Below are 18,718 nucleotides of genomic sequence, written 5' to 3'. Positions count from 1 at the left end.
ACCTAGATCCCTGGCATGTGCAGTTCACGATAGGGTTGGTGCTCCTATTAGAATCTAATGCCACTGCTGATCTGACAGGTAAGGTGAGCAATGGAGAGAGGCTGTAAATTGTAAATACAGATGAAGCTTCACTGGCCCACCACACACCTCCTGCCATACAGCCTGGTTTCTAACAGGCCACAGACTGCTACTGGTCTGTGGCCGGGGGGTTTCCCCTGCTATAGAGAAAAGAAACTGGTGCTAAATCCATAGGGGAAATGGCAAGAAAGCAAGTCATACTGTAACAAAGAAGGGCTCATGGATGAGTGGGATTTTGAACACAGCCTTGAAGACAGAGAGAATTGGACAAATTCAAGTTTGAGTAGATACATGGGAGAGAGACAGGTCACTGAGCGAAGAGCAGAAGAGTGCAGCAGAGAACAACCACAGGAGCTAAGGTCACAGTCACCTCGCGAACTAACAAAGTTAGGGTGAAAAGTCTACTGTGGCAGGAAGAAAGCCTTGGTGTCGGAAACTCATAATTCGTTTGTCGGAGCAACAAAGGCCTCCAACATAGGCATTTGTTGGAGATACTCATAGAAGGTAAACACCTTTGCATGTTCCTGACCATTCTACCTCCAGTGTCTATGGAAGTGCCTGGCCTGAGCAGGTGCTAAGTAAATTATGTGTTAAGTGCATGAGGAATGGAGAAGGTTGTGTAGGGCTGGTGGAACCAAATGATGAAGGGCCTGGAATGACAGAGTGAGGAGCTTGAATTTGATCTTATCAGCAACAAAAAGATAATGCATAACATATGTCTTGGCAGATACCCCATTATGAGGTTCCCTTAGCTACAATACTGAGCCCCTTGATAAGCCTCCCCTCCCTTTAGTTATTTCTGGGAATTTTCCCCCATGATTTCTTCCCTTTCTGTCCCATCTCCTTGGAAAGGACCAGATGAGCACAGCCTTAGCCTCCCAGGCCTCAGATGTGGAGGTGTGTGGCCCGTGTATTATTAAGGAGCACACAAGTTCTGACGCGACCAGCAGCCCAAACCGTGCTGTGCTCCAAGCAGGAATAGAGCTAATTCCATTCCCGCTTCATGCAATGAGAGTTGCCTGGGCCCCTATGCAGGCGCACTGCATGACAGCAGCCTTTGGATTCTCCTCCCAACCCTCCTTTCCGTGATCTCAAAGTAAACCTCTAGGATAGACATCAGGGTGTCCTCCCAAAGCCTTCCCCAAAACCTCAGGTTCCCCTCTTCCTTCCAAAGCCTGCCCTTTTCCCTTCTGGCCATCTCTCCACCACGTTCCTTCATCATCCTGCTTGTCATGGGCCTGTTTTCCCCTTTTGACTGTTTCCATTTGCCTAGAAGCATCTGCTCTTATAGATAGGAAGGGGTAGTGTCAATTACTGTTCTAAGTCTTTAATTTTACAGATGAGGAAACTGAGGCCCAAGAGGGAAAAATGACTCACCCAGCTTTAAATAACCAGTTCACCATGCAGCGGTGCTGGGGATGGAGGTGATGGAGAAGGAAAATTTGGAATGTGTTTCAAGGAAAGATACCTGTGGGGTTTGGTGACCAGTTGGAATGTAAGAGGCAAAAAAAGGGGAGAAGGAACTAGATACAAATTCTTCTGGCAGGAACTGTTAATTGGGTTCCTGCCCCCACCTTGCACTACAGTGAGAGAGATAACCTGGTCTCCTACCATTGGAAAGCATATCATCTGTGCTCTGGAGGATGAGACAATCAAAGAAAATAAGTAAATAAGAAAACTTAAAAACTGTGATATGTACCGTGAAATAAATAAGCCATTCAGCAGGCGTGAGTTTGAAGATTACTCTTCTTTAGACTGGGTGGTCTCAGGGAGAGCTTTTGTGCAGAGACAATTAAAAAATTTTATATATATATATTTTTTTATTATACTTGAAGTTCTAGGGTGCATGTGCACAACGTTCAGGTTTGTTACATATGTATATATGTGCCATGTTGGTGTGCTGCACCCATTAACTCATCATTTACATTAGGTATATCTCCTAATGCTATCCTTCCCCCCTCCCCCCACCCCACAACAGGCCCCAGTGTGTGATGTTCCCCTTCCTGTGTCCAAGTGTACTCATTGTTCAATTCCCACCTATGAGTGAGAACATGCGGTGTTTGGTTTTTTGTCCTTGCAATAGTTTGCTGAGAATGATGGTTTCCAGCTTTATCCATGTCCCTACAAAGGACATGAACTCATCCTTTTTTATGGCTGCATAGTATTCCATGGTGTATATGTGCCACATTTTCTTAATCCAGTCTATCATTGTTGGACATTTGGGTTGGTTATTATATTATAAAAATGTTTTAAATGGAAGACTCGTGAAACAATGGTGACCTTAGTAAAATTGGCAAGGCTTGGAAAATACACTGGCTTATGAAAGGATATCTGCTTTTAAGGAAGTAGCCCATGAAAGCACATGATGACTTCCTTATTGCTAGCTTTTTCCTGAACAAATAATCTTTTAAATAAAGGGGGTTGGGTAGAGAATCTTGCTATCTTTTGAGAGTGTTTCAAATCAAATTATTTATTCGACACAAGGAGGTCTTCTAGGGAGAAATGCTCACATGTGGGGTCCCCTATTACTCTTTCCAGTGTTCTTATGGGCACTGGGGTCCAAATCATGCATTCGGGTGGACCTGCTCCTTTTTCCTAAAAGGAGAAATGCTGCTTAGCCTTTGTTAACTGGTGAGACGAACCATTTGACAAGTTTTAATTCGAGCAGCTCAGACTCATCCAGGATGAAATTCCTGATTCCACAGAGCTCTCCTTGGCCAGCCAGACAGATCCTGTCAAGAGAGCTTTAGCTGCCACTTGCAGAAGTTTGAGGGATGAGAGGACCTCTCCCCAAGTGACCTCTTTCTTTGCCTGGATTGGAAGGAGCAATGGTTTTTCACAGTAACCATAGACCAACGTGCCTCAGTCCCTGGAAAAGTGGGCAGCACTTCCATCCCACACTGGGCAGGCCCCTAGGGTACCCCGAGCCTGTCTCCTTTGGGGCTGTGTACCCAGCACAGTGTGCCCGGTTCCCCTTACTCACTGCACCCTCCTATGCCGTGCTCCCATTCTTTGCTCCATGCAGGAGGAGAGCTAATTCCATTCCCGCTCAGTGCCACCTTCCTCACTTTACCAACCACTCAAGCTTTCTGCCAGAAAATTCAGAAAAGACTCCACATGCCAACACTCTCAAGTGAGCATGCACACGACTTTACTCAGATACATGAATGGAGAGCTGTACAATTTCAGGCCCCAGTTAAATAGGGGAAGAAAAGACTAGCGAAGTCCTTCCAAAGAGGAACCAAAATCACATCTGCTTGCTCTGTTGGTAAGCTTGATTCTATCATTAGGACATACGGGCTAAGTGAGGTTCCCCAGCCAGGGTACAGCTTGTCCTTTCTACCTGGGATCCAGGCTGAACCATCTTTACCATCACCAGAAACCACTGTGAGAAGCTAATACAAGCTAAGGGCTCTTCCCAGGAAAATGTATCTCTGGACATACACATTTAATGTCAGTCATAGGAAGTCTGTCTGTGAACCTGAGGTTGCAAGCCCAAGGTTACAGTCCATGGTTATTCTGACCACCTTCTTAGAGAACCCTAGTCACCATCTAAGGTAGATAATCTAAAAACTTCTTGCTGACTGAGAGCTGCCCAGGTGGCCCCACATAAACCCCAGGAGGGCTCAGGCCAAAGTAGTTCAGCACAAAGGAGTCTGGTAGACTCTGGTCTGCTCTTAACCTTTGACTCTACAGCTTGTCTCTGGGGTTGAATTTGATGGGGCAGTTTTCTTCCTGGTAAGAAGGCGCCATCGGGTCTGGCCTGAATGTTACTGGCACTGGAGCTTCTTGGCCTGTTGGTGTGGCAGCCTGTCTCTCTCCTCTGCTCATTGGATGTGTACCAGGCACATCGGAGAGACCACTCGCTGGACAAGGAGAAACAATTAAGGATTATTTTCTCCCATGGTCATGTAACATTAGCTTCTTCTTTGGAGTCTACATTTTTTTAAATTGAGATCATTCAAACTCCATTTCTCAGAACGTAATGCCCTGCCGACAAACCCTTCTGAACGGCACACTCTGACTTTTAAAATAATGCAATTATTGAGGATACTACTCCCCTCTCTTCTGTCTCCTTATCTCTGCAAAACCTGTTGTCATTCAGTGAAAGCTGGACATATTGCCATTAACACTTCCATGCCATCATAGGGTTGCTAAATGGCACACAAAGATCAGGAGTGGAAATGGGTGAGGTGGAGCCGAGTTTGGGTCCAGCTGTGTGATTTGGGGGAACTACTCCCGTCTTCAGCCTTGCTGTCTTCACCTGTAAAGGACAGGTTGACAGCGCTGATCTCTAAGTGCCTGCCAGTCTTCACATTTTAGCCTTATGCAACTCCAGCTAAGTAGGGTTTACCATAGCCCAGTGTCTCTCAAAGTTGTCACTAAGATGTCAAGTTTTCCAGGGGGTAAAATTAAGCACAGAAGCTGGAGGCTGGAACCAAGAAGACTGACTCACAGCTTTCGGCTTCCATATCAAGTCAACCGCATTCTGAGAGAAACAGTTGAACTAAGGAGGAACCCCTTAATGACCAGTGCTGGATGGGAATTCGAGAACCCAGTTCCTACTCTCACTGACTTTTGAAGCTAACCATAGCACTCACCAGTGTATCAAATTCATGGAGGAGACCAGCATGGGCAGGAAAAAATGGTTTTATCTTGTAATGGAGCCATTGGGGCAAACCTTGCTGTAATTTTATAACTATAAAAGATGACTCTAGTGGCCAAGCCTTTACTGGGATGACTCCTAGTGCCCCCTCATAAGCCTATTGGATGAGCCCCAGTTCAAAAATGAAGTCAGATGTTCCCAATGGATATAGCATTCAGTGGAAAGACATAGAGGCAACATTTTAAATTATTCATTTCAATTTCTGCTTGGCATCTAGAGTCCTTTACAGTGGAAGTGAGGATTCTGAATCTCCATGAATGAGAATGTTGATGGTGTTTGGCCATAAACACCTGTTCTATCCACCTCAGTCTAACTGGTGTAAGTTGGTCAGGGTGTCCGGAGGGTCAGGAAAGAGGCAGAAATTCTGCAGCAGACCAAATGGTGGAAAGAAACTCAGTGAAAGGAAGAATCCTTAGGGTGTGGGGATTTTCCGAAGCCCAAGAATTAAACCAGGCAAATTCACATGCAAAGGATGGCTTGAGCTGCAGGGCAAGGTGTTCAGGAGATTAAGTCAGGAGCTGTTGGCTCTTCTTGAAGCAGAGATTGTTGAGGAGAAAACCATAGCTACAGTGACCAAAGAAATAGGAGCCTCTATTCTCACGTGGGTGATTTGGAAGTCTGGCTCTTCCTATGAAGCATGATGAGAAAAACTAGAGGGTCTGATGCCAGACGATAGAGCAAGGAAACAATGGTAGTAAAATTACATTACACAAAAACCAAATGACTGAACAGAAATGGTGGGCAAAAAAAAAGGAGAATGAGACAGCAGAAGGAAGGCAGGGTTGGGAGATAATATGAGGCTACAGCCATCAAGCAGAGAAGAAAACCAGGCCACACTGTGAAGAAGAACCATGGCAAGAACACAGAGACACAGCCATTCATTCATTCATTCAGTCAGTCCATCCGTCTGTCAGAAGGTTGGCCATTCATGCAGCAAAAACTCGGAGAATGCCTTCAAGACTCTAGCATTATACTGGATTCTGGAGCTCCGTGAGTGAGCAAAGCTGGCCGGATGGCTGCTCGAATGGACTTCCCCACAGAGTGACTGGGTCAGAGGCACCCACCCCAGAACCAGGCTGGTTCAGCCCTGACCCTCTAGGTCCTGATGGGTGGAGGCCAGGAACAAGCATTCTCCAGCTGTCTTCCCACCCTAAAAACATTGCCAGTTCTCAGGAAGAAAGAGATTTGGGAAGAATGGAGGCTGGGGATAGAACTAATGCAGAGTTCAGAGAAAATGGCACCAGACAGGGAAGGTTTGGGTAGAGAAGGAGAGAGCAGGAGGAGGGAACCCTGATTGGGACCAGGCAGCTACTTTCCAAGCCCAATTCCAGCCCCATCTCTCCTTTCTAGGAGAGGAAAAATGAAGGAAGAGATACGTGGATGTAATGTCAATAAGGAGAGGAGCAGCCCTTTTGCTGTCCTTTTTTTTTTTTTTTTTTTTTTTAGACAGGGGTTCACTCCCATTGCCCAGGCTGGACTGCAGTGGTGCGCATTGGCTCACTAAAACCTCTACCTCCCGGGCTCAAGCAATCCTCCTGCCTCAGCCTCCTGAGTAACTGGAACTACAGGCACATGCCACCACACCCAGATAATTTTTGTATTTTTAGTAGAGATGGGGTTTCACCATGTTGCCCAGGTTGGTCTCAAACTCCTGGTCTCAAGTGATCTGCCCACCTCGGCCTCCCAAAGTGCAGGGATTACAGGTGTGAGCCACCATGCCTAGCCCTTTTGCTGTCTTTTCTCACTCTTTGGAAAGATCCTAAAGGAAGCAGAGCTATGAGTCTCTCATCTAACCCCAGCCAGTCAGCAGCTGCTCAAAGAAAATCACGTGGCTCCCCGCACCTGCTCCCCATCACAAGGGAAGAATACTCCAAGCATGAGAATGGATCCTGCAACCTGCACCTGGTGGAACTATCAGTTTGGGAGCATGCAAATCCGTGCTAGGCTTACACACATCTGGCTGCTGTCACACACTTAACGGGATAAACCAAACGTTGTCATTTACAGGAAGGTCTCTGGCCTGGAAGCATAAGCCAAAATCTAGAGATTTACTTGGATTAAAAAGAAAATATTCCTGGGGTTAGGGCTAGAGATTATCTGACATTCAGATCTTAGTGTAAATTAGTTTTAATCAACTCTCTTTCTCACCCTATACCTATACCTGAGCCCTGTTGAAGAAATGAGTGTTTTGAGTGGGGTACAGAGAGGGGGAGGCCAGGATTCACCTGTAAAGACTGGAACACAGCAAGAGACTAGAGGGAGAGCCCAAGAGCTTGGCTCTGGGTCAGCCATACCTGGAATTAAGAGCAGGGCCACACAAGGAAAGAAGGGATGGAATGGAAGTGACTAAAAGGAAATGTTGAGATTTATGAGTGAAAAACTGGGCTCTGTAAGCAGAATGAGTGTAATTGAAGGAATTATGGGAAGTTCCAAGTCTCTCAAATCATACATATTAGCATTCACATTCATAGTGCATTTTTTTTCTTTTTTAAAAATTGAAATTCTTCAAATAAGGAAAAGACCCTCCCCTCCCTCGCTGATTTACAGAGTAGTGACATTCCCAGACAAGGTGAGTTTCAGTGTGCTCAGCTCAGACATTCTTGTAGTCATTAAGCACAGGCCCAGGCAGGTCTTTGTGAAATGGGTTTCCTTAATCACATCACTGTCACTATTAGGAGGAAATATTGGGCAATATATAGGTATCATAATGTAAGACAAATTTTTTTCTGGAACTGACCACATTTGCACAAAACCATCAGTCATGTTGGCATTAGCCATTTTTTCCATCACAGATGAGGTTCGAAAAAGCATTTTTCCAATTCAGCTTCTCCCAGCTGCACACTTTATCACTCCCCATCAGCCATCCTCCTAAAAGAGGTATTATTCCAATATATTTGGAGATTCCATAATGGAGCATGGGCCCTGAAATCACACTGCCTAATTTCAAACCTACCAGTAACTATGTGAGTGACCTCGGTTGAGCTACTCAAACTCATTAAGCCACAGTTTCTTCATTTGTAAAACAGGGAAGAGTCACATAACTCTTCATGTTACTAATGATAATTAAATCATATGGAAAGTGTTCAGCACAGTGCTTTGCCTGTTTCAAATCAGGCATTCAAAGACTGTAAACTTTATTATAATTATAAGACAACATGAAAAGCTTTAGAGCTAAAGAATAAAACTTTCTCACTTTCCATGTTCTTTTCCAAATAAACACCCATTTTGTGTGTGTGTGTGTGTGTGTGTGTGTGTGTGAATTTGAGACACATGGAATTTGGCAAGGAGTGTGCTTCAGAGGTAATAAATGCTCCCATCAACAACCACACTATTGTGTCTTCTTTGGGTCTTCAGTATTTAAGTTTACTCTTTGTTTATATTGATGAGCTTTTTGACTTAATTTCAGAGCACTGTTTGCCAGAGTAGATTTTAAGAGCACAAGCAATTTGTCACGGCTCTGATAGGTCCACAGAGCAGAGAGGAAAAGAAAGACATAAAATCAAGACCTTACGCTTGAAACAACAGCAATAAAAAAAATTGTTCAGGGCCATTAGGAATCATCCATTCAACCTACTCCTTTTTCAGATAAGAAAACTGGAGGCCCAAAGGGATCATAGGAGTTTCCCAAAGCCATTCTACGAACTGTACGCAAAGCTGTGACTAAAAGCCAGTGGAGAAGGAAAAGGAGCTTGGGAGCGAAGAAAGAAAAGAAAGGAGGTGGAAGGAAAGTCGGGATGTTATTTTGCAATTTCTCTGAAAGGAGCGAAGAGGGACATTTGGGATTTCATAATTCATAAAGCTCCTTTAGTAAAAGCCTGTGGAAGTCTGAGAATCAGAGAATAAAGAACATTGGACTGGGAGTCCCATACCCTTTATCCATCACTCTTATCAGTATTGTAGCTATGAGGTTTGTGACAATCTCTTTAATAAGCATTTTTAAGAGTTCAGCTTTTTATTGAACATGTTATAAAATAGGTTTACTCAAAAAAAAAAACAAGCCCATATTATCATCAGACTCCAGATTCTTCTTTCTTTGCTTCTACCTTCTTCTCCTCGGCCTGGGCCACAGTGACAGAGGGGCAGGACCTCCTGCAGGTACACCACCAGCTGCTGGCGCAGGTCGTCCCACCCCACCCCTCCACTGCAGAGGAGGCTCCCGAAGTTGACAATGGCCAGGGCCTTGGCAGACAAGCCAGGTCAAAAGCCGTCATCATTTACCCCAGCTGCTTTAGAATGGACATTAACCTTATCCTATGTGATGATCCCCTCAGCGTTATGCAGAATGAGGGCTGAGTCGTGCAGGCGAGCTCTGAGATGGAGTCCGTGGTGTGGACAAGTGCAAGGCTGGGCTGCCCAGAGTACTGCTAGTGCTGGATGCAGTGAGGGCCTGACCCCAACGCGGCCTCAGCTCAGAAGGGCAGAGCATCTTGGCGGCAGCTGGGAAAAGGCTAAATAAGCATTTTTTAAATTTGTAAATTGAGTAATTGGAGGAGATAATCCTTAAGGTTGTTCCCTTTTAAGACTTCACAGTTTTGTTCTTCTGCTGCCAAATGCCCTGTGGCAGTCTCTGTGCAGGACGTGACGGGTCCTGAGGCCTGGTTCTTGCCGTGCACATCAACGGGTAGGGTTTGGGTAGGTAGAGAAGGTGGAAAAGGGCATCAAGGACACAGTGGCCCAACTTGAGAGGACAAAAAAAAATGATCAATGACCTGGAGAAAAAGTGTAGTGAGTCTGGCTAGAGGAAAAATAACAACCAATCATATTAGAAAGCTGGTTAGACCAGGGGCTGTGGAGGACTCCAAATGTGAAGCAAAGACACTCATTTGGGAGTCATCAAGGGATATTGACAAAGGGAGCTCACAATGACATCAAAAGACATCATCTAGGAAAAGTGATTGAGAATCACTGGCCCAACGTTGGCAAGGCCAAAATTGTTTAAAGTCGAGATTCTCATCAAAATCCATAATTCTAACATTCGGGAGGGGAGGAATTCACAAACACTGAGGCTGTGTCTGTTGCATAACACTGTATCAGAGAATAAAGGGCGTGTCCGGATAACTGAATTTTAATATGGATTATTTGCATGGATTCCAACTTACTTTTCAATTTAGGCAAAACAATTTACACATGTGGACTCAGTCTGAGTTTCACGTGTTCATTTGGTAAAACTTCACAGCAGCCGTTGGTCACTGAGAGCTAGTGCAACCCTATCCACTGGGCCTGCTCCTGTAATTAATGACACACACGGACCAAGTAGGAATGGTCTTTGAAGATATTGCAAAAGGATGACAGTCATAGGAGCTAGTCAGTCAAATGTGAGAAACTCAAATGTGTTTGGGATCATTTTAACCATTTTAAAAATACAGAAAGATGTTTGATTGTTTTCCTAGCCAATTGGCCTGCTGGCTTGCAAATAATATGTATAAATCTGTGTGTTTTCTTCCAGGGTCTTTCTTCCCTGATTTCAAGCCCTCTGAAACAGTTTTTAAAATAGTATTTTGGCTCGGATATCTAAACAGCTGCATCAACCCCATCATATACCCATGCTCCAGCCAAGAGTTCAAAAAGGCCTTTCAGAATGTCTTGAGAATCCAGTGTCTCCACAGAAAGCAGTCTTCCAAACATGCCCTGGGCTACACCCTGCACCCGCCCAGCCAGGCCCTGGAAGGGCAGCACAAGGACATGGTGAGCATCCCCGTGGGATCAAGAGAGACCTTCTATAGGATCTCCAAGACGGATGGCGTTTGTGAATGGAAATTTTTCTCTTCCATGCCCCGTGGATCTGCCAGGATTACAGTGTCCAGAGACCAATCCTCCTGTACCACAGCCCGGGTGAGAAGTAAAAGCTTTTTGCAGGTCTGCTGCTGTGTAGGGCCCTCAACCCCCAGCCTTGACAAGAACCATCAAGTTCCAACCATTAAGGTCCACACCATCTCCCTCAGTGAAAACGGGGAGGAAGTCTAGACAGGAAAGATGCAGAGGAAAGGGGAATAATCTTAGGTACCCACCCCACTTCCTTCTCGGAAGGCCAGCTCTTCTTGGAGGACAAGACAGGACCAATCAAAGAGGGGACCTGCTGGGAATGGGGTGGGGGGTAGACCCAACTCATCAGGCAGCGGGTAGGGCACAGGGAAGAGGGAGGGTGTCTCACAACCAACCAGTTCAGAATGATACAGAACAGCATTTCCCTGCAGCTAATGCTTTCTTGGTCACTCTGTGCCCGCTTCAACGAAAACCACCATGGGAAACAGAATTTCATGCACAATCCAAAAGACTATAAATATAGGATTATGATTTCATCATGAATATTTTGAGCACACACTCTAAGTTTGGAGCTATTTCTTGATGGAAGTGAGGGGATTTTATTTTCAGGCTAAACCTACTGACAGCCACATTTGACATTTATGGGGAGAGGGCCTAGAGAGGAAGAGCATTAAGATGGTGGCCGAGATCCAGACACATTATTTTTAGAGCAAGTTCTGAAACTCCACCCTTTCTGATACATCCAATTTCTCAGCTTGAGGGAAACTTAACAGTGAGGTTTACCTCTGACTGCACTTTCAATGGATGCTGCTCCTCATTTCCCAAAGATGAGAGTGAGGGGCACTCATGATGTCTCGGAATGTAATGTTCTCTATCCCTGGGTCAGGAGAGGGTTGAAAGAACCAACCAGGGTGGTATGGCTTTTCCCGAGAGAAGACAGTAGACCTGAGCATCATTCTTTCAATTTAACTACTAGAGAGAAAATCCATTAAACAGTTCCAAGATCAGGTGATGATAGGCTTTCTCTCTAATATCTTTAAAGATCAAGAGGTTGGTGTGGCTGTTAATTTCTTGCAAAGATAGAGGTTGTTCACTTACTGCACAGCCATTTCAACATGGCTTACAAAAGCCTTTCTTGACAAATCACTTACCTGTTCCAGAACTCTGTTATGAAAATCCAGAGCTTATAATATTTTGAAAGGCAAAAGATTGTCTCTCATTATTTCTTATCTGCTTCACTATTGCATAATGAATGAGTTTCACCTGTGGCATGTTGGAATGAGCCTTATGATCCAAGTACATTATTCCTGAACTTTGAAAAATACTAATGCTTAGCTTCAGACAATACTGATGGATCACCAAAGAACTGTCTAAAGCAGGAGTTTGCAAACATTTTTTGATAGAAGCCCATTTGTTCTGGAAAAAGATCCAGTAGTCAACTCAACTTCATCTATTCCTACTTTTCTGCAAGAACTTGGGGAACATGCTATATTTTGCTTTATGTATACCAAATTTTGGTAAACCATAATAACTCAGTACAGAACTTGCGTATCTCTTTTCTGAAATGCCTGGAACCAGAAGTGTTTCAGATTACAGATTTTTTCAAATTTTGAAATACTTGCATATACATAATCAAATATCTCTGGGATGGGACCCAAGTCTAAACACAAAACTCATTTATGTTTCATATACACCTCATATGCATAGCCTGAGGGTAATTTTATACAATATTTTTAATTGACTGTTTTTGACTACAACCCATAGACATGAGGTCAGGTGTGGAATTCCCCACCTGTGGCATCATGTCGGTGCTCAAACAATCTCAGATCTTAGAGCATTTCGGATTTCAGATTTTCGGATTAGGGCTGCTCAAGCTATAGATTACTAAGGATGAAGATGGTAACTATATGTAAAAATTAAAATATGGCTGTCTTTTCACAATAAGGATTTAAAATAGAATTTAAATTTTTGGAATGATTCTCGACAACAATGAGTGGTCTAAAACTAAAGACCATTTGCCTGGCCTCTTCCCTCTATTAGGGTAATTTCCTCTAAAAAATTCAAAGCAGCTGTAACCTTCACAGCAAGAGTAGTGGTCTCAACATCTTTTTCTTCTTCTCTTGCAGCAAAATGATAATTTCCTTAAATCCTTCTTAAAACCAAATCTCTTTCTACATTGCAATGGAGGGTATGTTTGCATGTGGATTTGGGTTTTGTTATAGGTTGTATTTAGACCTGGAGTGTGACTGTTTTTTCAGCCTTTTTCTGAAGAGTGTCTTCTTACTGGCCAGATACATATTCAGCCTTATGTTCAGAACTTGGATTCTGGCACTGAGATGTTGGCCGGATTTTTAGACTCTTCTGTTCTCTCTCTGTGTCCCATAAGAGCTCTGCCAGATGTGGATGTCCTATTATAGAGGCAGGCATCTAGGAAGAACTTGAATATGCAAACCCTCGCTTCTCTTTGGTCTTGATAGGAAAGATCAGTTTCATTGCTGACAAGAGCTTGGTCCAGGATCTGAATAAGAAAATCACTTGCCCCACTCCCCCTTACAGGAAGAGCGTCCCAACAGGAAGAATGATTACCGTTTTTCTTCAACAAATTATGGTTCCAGGTTTGAGATGATCCTTTAAACACCTTTACAGACACATTTAAATTTTAGATATGGGAAAGCTTAGAAACACAGGAAATCTGGCACTAATGCCACATCTAATCAAAATAAACTAGAGAATCTTTCAGTCAACAGATTAAAACCATGACAATTGTATCCATGTAAAACTATCCGTAAATAATTGTCTGCTACACTCTTCTCCAGCCCCCTCTCTCCAGGGAGGTAAACTTTTAACATTTTTTTCCTTTCCCATAGCATGATACACCAAATTTACAAGAAATTGATAACGTCACCCAAAACTTAGTCAAAGTGGGGTAAACAATATATGAGTTGAATACTTTTTGCTCATTCCCCCTAAATCTCTGTACCTTTAAGCATGCCAAAAAATATCTAAAATTGTTGCAGTTTAGCAAATGATTGTCATATTTATACTCACATGTTTACTGCTTCTATTTGGAGTTTGAGGAATTTACCCAGAGTAACGATGTCTTCTCTAATGTGTTATAAAAAGTAGTTGCTTTGGGATCGTCTAAACATCACAAAAATCAACGTGACATTATGGGATAGGGAAAATTTGAGTTTATTCTGACATTATGGGATAGGGAAATTTGAGTTTATTCTACAACTTAAACTGCATGCATTAAAAGAGACCCTGAATCTCATTATTCAAAAATTTCCCCAGACTATGTCAAGGATTTTGCTCGTCAGTTTTCTTTCCTTTGCCTCTCATGTCTTATCCAAGAGGTCTTCTGCTTGTAGTCACATAGCATATCTAACATGCTCCAAAATATTCTAAAATAAATATTCCATGGTAGACAGTAGTGTTTGGGTAAGTAAATATTCTCTTAAGATTTTTGTTAGGTCCTACTGTGTGCCAGGCATCTGCAGGGAATTTTGCACCCATTGCCTCTAAATTCCCTGGAAACTCTGCTACCCCTATTTTACAGATAAAAATCTGATCATTGTAAGAGGTTAAGGACTTGCCCAAGGCCAAGGGGGAACCATGATTTAAACCTGGGTCTCCCTATTCTCAACCTGCACATTTTCCATAGCCCCCCTTCCTCAAGAGAATGGGGGTAAACGTTTTCCCATTTGGATTGGGTGTGCTGAGGATGCCAAGCCATACCCAAACTTTTTAATGTTCTGTTTCCTTGGGATTTGCCTCCAAATTAACCATGGCAAACATGCTGCCAAATCTCCAGCCCAGTCAAACCCAAGAGCAGGGCATCTGTGGAAGGGTTTGGTGTCTGCACTTCTAACTATCAGACTGCATCACATTTTTAGGAGTTAATGGCCTGGAATGCGATTAACGCCTTGCAAGGAGGACATACTATGGCACGCTGGGGGAAGATGGGCACAGAAGAGAATGCAGAAGGGACCACACTGGCCAAGAACAGTAAAATGCAGTTGCAGACAGGACACATATCAGGTGTCGTATTGAAGGTATTGATGGCCAGCCACAGTTCATAGAAACACTTTTGGGAAGTACAACCCTTTTAAAAATAAAAGAAAACAAATACAACATAACTCACTCTCACTCACCTGTATTCCAACTTTTTTTTTGGTTGGACAGAGGGGAATGGATTGTAGATATTTCACCAAGAATTGCAGACAGCATATCAAAGCACGTGAATTTTATGATGACACCGTGGAGAAAGGGTACAGAATGCTGATCTCCAGGTAGCTGGAGACCTAGGCAGTCTGCAAATGAGGAGTCAGCTGGAAGCTATGGCTATGTATTATGTGACATCACTTGTTCCTAATTTCTTTTCACAAGTGAAAACTGGATATCCCGACCTTCTGGCCCAGTAGGTTTCATGGTTAAGACCTGGGAGTGAGAACATTTCAGGAACTATTTGCTTGGGTGGGTAATTTTTCACTCTGATCACAGCTACTTAATCAGAGCTTGACAAACTTTCTCAATTGCTTCTGGGGCTGGTCTGCTCAGGCCCTTTGGCCAAAAAAGATGCTGCCTCTGTGTATGAATACTTGTTGACTTAATTAAAGAAAGAGCTCTGCTCATAAGCAAAGGGCACTGAAGCAGATGGGAGGTAAACTCTCCGAGGAAAACTCTCCAAGGGAAAACCAAGTGAAAAGAAAGCAGAGGAGGCAAATATGGAGAATCAGAGGTATGCTTACCAGTTAGTCTGATTTTTTTTTTACACTGCTAGGACTTTTAAACATGAAACCACCTGCGCACAGCTCCAGTGGAGCCCAGTTGGAACACTGTTTGCACCTGCTCCATATCTGCAGACTGTGCTGGGGAGCTGGGCTGAGCCAGGCTGCTGTGGTGCCCACCATCTTCAGAAAGCAATAGCACCCGTGGCCTCCTGGCCCTCCAGAAGCCCTGAGAGCAGAATGAGTGGAGATGACCATTGTGGGGCTGGGCTGACAAAAGCAAGTAAGGATTTCAGCGGAGGACACCAGCCCTGCTCCCGTCAGCATTAGCTCATTCATGCTCCCCAGACCCAAATGTCATGGAGGAGGGATTGAGAATGGGCCTTATCTGCTCTATGCAGGAAATTGCCATTTCTGCTTTGCTGCTGCAATATGGATTACTGGTTCTCCCACCTAAAAGGAAGGTTGTGGGGTTTGGGGGTGGAGGGATTTAGGAGCAGGAAGATTTACCATAGACATCACTCAAAGCAGGATGGTTGAGTCATGCCTTGCTGCAACTGATAAGCAAGGAACTGCCCTATAGATTGTGGCTGATTCATTTCAAAAGACAAAATAATTGCCTTTCCTTTTCGTGTGGCTCAGGAGTTATTACTTTACTTTTTCTCCATATCATATTCAGTGGAGCCACGTTATAAGCTGGAAATGATTATTACTAAGCTATAAAAACTACAGACTTAATTAGGCAGAAAATCTAAGAGCAAATGTACACTGTATTTGGAGAAAAAAAATGATGGCACTGGCTTCTTCAAAAGCCTGGATCAGAGAGAAAGCTAAGACAGAAAATCCCAACTTGAGTTTAATATTTCTGTTCGTTTATATAGCACTCTATATTTGTCAAAGTAATTGTGCCTATCTTAAGTCATCCCTGTGCAGTAGAAGGAGAAGGAAGAGATTATTACCTACACTTTAGCATATAAAGAAAAGAGGAGGTGGGAGATTAAAGGGTTTCTTTGAATATCCCCAAATCCAGCCTCCGACTCCTTTTTCCATGACACCTCAATGTTTCCCAGGTCCACTGTGTTTCTCGACACTCTGACATTCATATCTCACTCATTTGTCCCAGACCTATAATTCCAGCTCTATTGGCACTTTCTCTCTCGCCTTATCTCTGCCATGGCTGGGCAGCATGCCACTGTTCTACGGGCCGAGGGCATATTTGTCTATGCTTCTGTCATTGACTGACAGACAAGCACATGTGATTCTATTCTTTCTCCCTAGATGGCAGCAGCAGAGCCAAGGAAATAGGCAGGGCAGGAGGCTCTTGGTTTGCTCCACAGGGTGACATGTAAGGCAGTGATTGTCACCTTAATGTCCTCAGGAACGTAGAGGTCCCAAAGGGAGTTTGGGGAATAATTCTTTTCCTGGTCAGCCTGTGGGTCATTGCATAACCACTGGTCATCAGCAGCAGCAAACAACCTCTCCTGCACCCCGCCCTGCACTTGGCATGAAAAATACAGAGAGGCACAGAGAGTCCCCAGCTTACCAGCTAGACGGAGTTCAGGTTCATCTGTTTCAAAGTCAAGAATGCATTTTTCCAACAGGCATTGTTATAAATGGGGGAGGGGGAGGATGTTCCCAGATGAACCAAAAGATAAAAATCTATTTAATATACATTAGGAGTTTGCAAACCTTTTCTGTATGTGACTAGATAGTAAATATTTTAGGCATTGTGGGATCATACAGTCTCTATCACACATTCTTATTTGTTTTGACTTTTTGCGGGGAGGGGGACAATCCTCTAAAATGTGAAAACCCTTCTTCTCTCAAACAAAATAAAACAAACAAAAAAACAGGCTGCAGGCCAGAGTGAGCTCATGGGCCATAATTTGCCATCATGATCTATGCCGTTACTAGCTAACAGTGTAGCACAGATGATGCTAAACAATGGGTTTCAGTGTTCAACATACAAATATTTTTCGTATGCCATTGACAAAACTCCACTTGGCTAAATTCATGTTCTCAACCTGCATGAGTCGCTGGATAAAGTGACAAGTCCATATTCAGAGTGGCCTCACTCCATGAATTGTTGTGACCTTCCAAGCAGGTATCAGGATAAGAGGTGAGCATCTGCCACCCCCACTGCTGTTGTCTATAGAGCAGAAAGGTCCACTGGAGCCCAGGGAGCCTCAACATCATTCAGCTCCTCACCTCATCAGGGAAACCCCCACAGCACAATCTGGCTGACCCTAAGAGTAGCAACAACAAATACACACCTCCTGACCAAGGCCAACCTGAAATTCCTCCCCGACCCTTGGGACCTGCCCAAGTGAAAGTCCCCAGAGGACCCCAAGAGAATTTCAGGACCACACTTGGCTCCTTGGGAAGGCCTCCTGGACATGGCACCCCACACCAGGGCATTTGAGGGCCTGCCTGGAGCTCACCAAGAAGAGCCATGGGGTTCAGAAAGCATGCTGGGTATGAGGGGCATTTCCAAATGACAGATAGGATGCAGAATTTCTCTCCTCCTTTTTCTCTTCCTCCTCTTCCTCCTCCTTCTCCTCCTCCTCTACTTCTTTCTTCTTTTCTTATTTTTCCTTTTCCTTTGACTAACTGGAATAGAAATGATATTACTATGGGGAAGCATATTTAGCCCTCCTCTGGGAATACCAGATTCATGTTTCCCTGAGCTGACACACTTGTTGAAGGGACCTCTTGTTCCTTCCTCTCTCCAGTCCTGATGGGCCACGAGGAAGAGAAAGACTCTCTCGATCAGAAATAAGGTGCAGTTCCTGCAGCCGAGGGCACGGTGTTCACAGTGTTGAGAGAGGAGGCTCCACAGCAGAGCTCTAAGATGGTGCATGGATGGTGGTGGGTGCAGAACTGATATGGAAGAACCTGGAAATACCGAGGCCATTAAGTAATCTGCCACCTTTGGCTGATGCTTCGTGGCAGCTTTCCCTCCCTTCCCTTCTTTGTCCCCTGTTTGGTCTTGGTCCTGTGCCCTTTCATCTTTCCCATCTCCTTTCCTGATCCCATCCTCTCCATAATTCCAATCTCCCCTTCTTGCTAAACTTACAAACAGTGAAAGAAGCTGGGGTGGGTGCCCTTGCTCCAGAGGGTGCCATTTCCCATGGAATCTATGTTCCACGCATAGCTCTGGGTGACGAGATGGGGCTGCCCTCAGCAACTCCATCCTCTTCCCAGGTCAGCCTGATTCTGTGAGCTCCAGGCCCACAGCTTCCAGAGAGCCCAGGACAGGAGACAGTGCCAGGAGGATGAGAACATTCTGAAGGCCCCCAAGGACTTTTACCCTCTGCTTGTAGTGCTGCCTTTCTGTTCTTACACAATTACTTCCAAGTGAAAGGTACAAACAACGTGCAGCCACATTTTAGAAAAGAGCTGGTGGTCAGAGTGGGTGGCTGCAGTATTTCTATGAGCCTCCCTGGTATGCACCACTTACCACTCTCTGATGGTTCAAAAG

At 44.2% G+C, this 18,718-nt stretch overlaps 1 protein-coding gene across 3 annotated transcripts in view; it reads left to right on the top strand.

The window, feature by feature from the left end:
* The window catches only part of ADRA1A (adrenoceptor alpha 1A), a 116,026-nt gene that overhangs the window by 83,323 nt on the left and 13,985 nt on the right, over window positions 1-18,718 (top strand). For 2 of the 3 annotated variants that reach the window (XM_063610864.1, XM_063610867.1), the window contains exon 3: window positions 10,191-10,576. In XM_063610864.1, coding sequence (XP_063466934.1) covers window positions 10,191-10,576 — 386 coding nt within the window. Of the gene's footprint in view, window positions 1-10,190; window positions 10,577-14,403; window positions 14,773-18,718 lie in introns of those variants that run through there. The other variant, XM_063610866.1, reaches the window with a different exon arrangement.

The sequence above is a fragment of the Symphalangus syndactylus genome, chromosome 10 (genome assembly GCF_028878055.3).
Source record: "Symphalangus syndactylus isolate Jambi chromosome 10, NHGRI_mSymSyn1-v2.1_pri, whole genome shotgun sequence".
In the NCBI taxonomy this organism is placed as follows: Eukaryota; Metazoa; Chordata; class Mammalia; order Primates; family Hylobatidae; genus Symphalangus; species Symphalangus syndactylus.
This window is presented reverse-complemented; position numbering and strand designations above follow the sequence as displayed.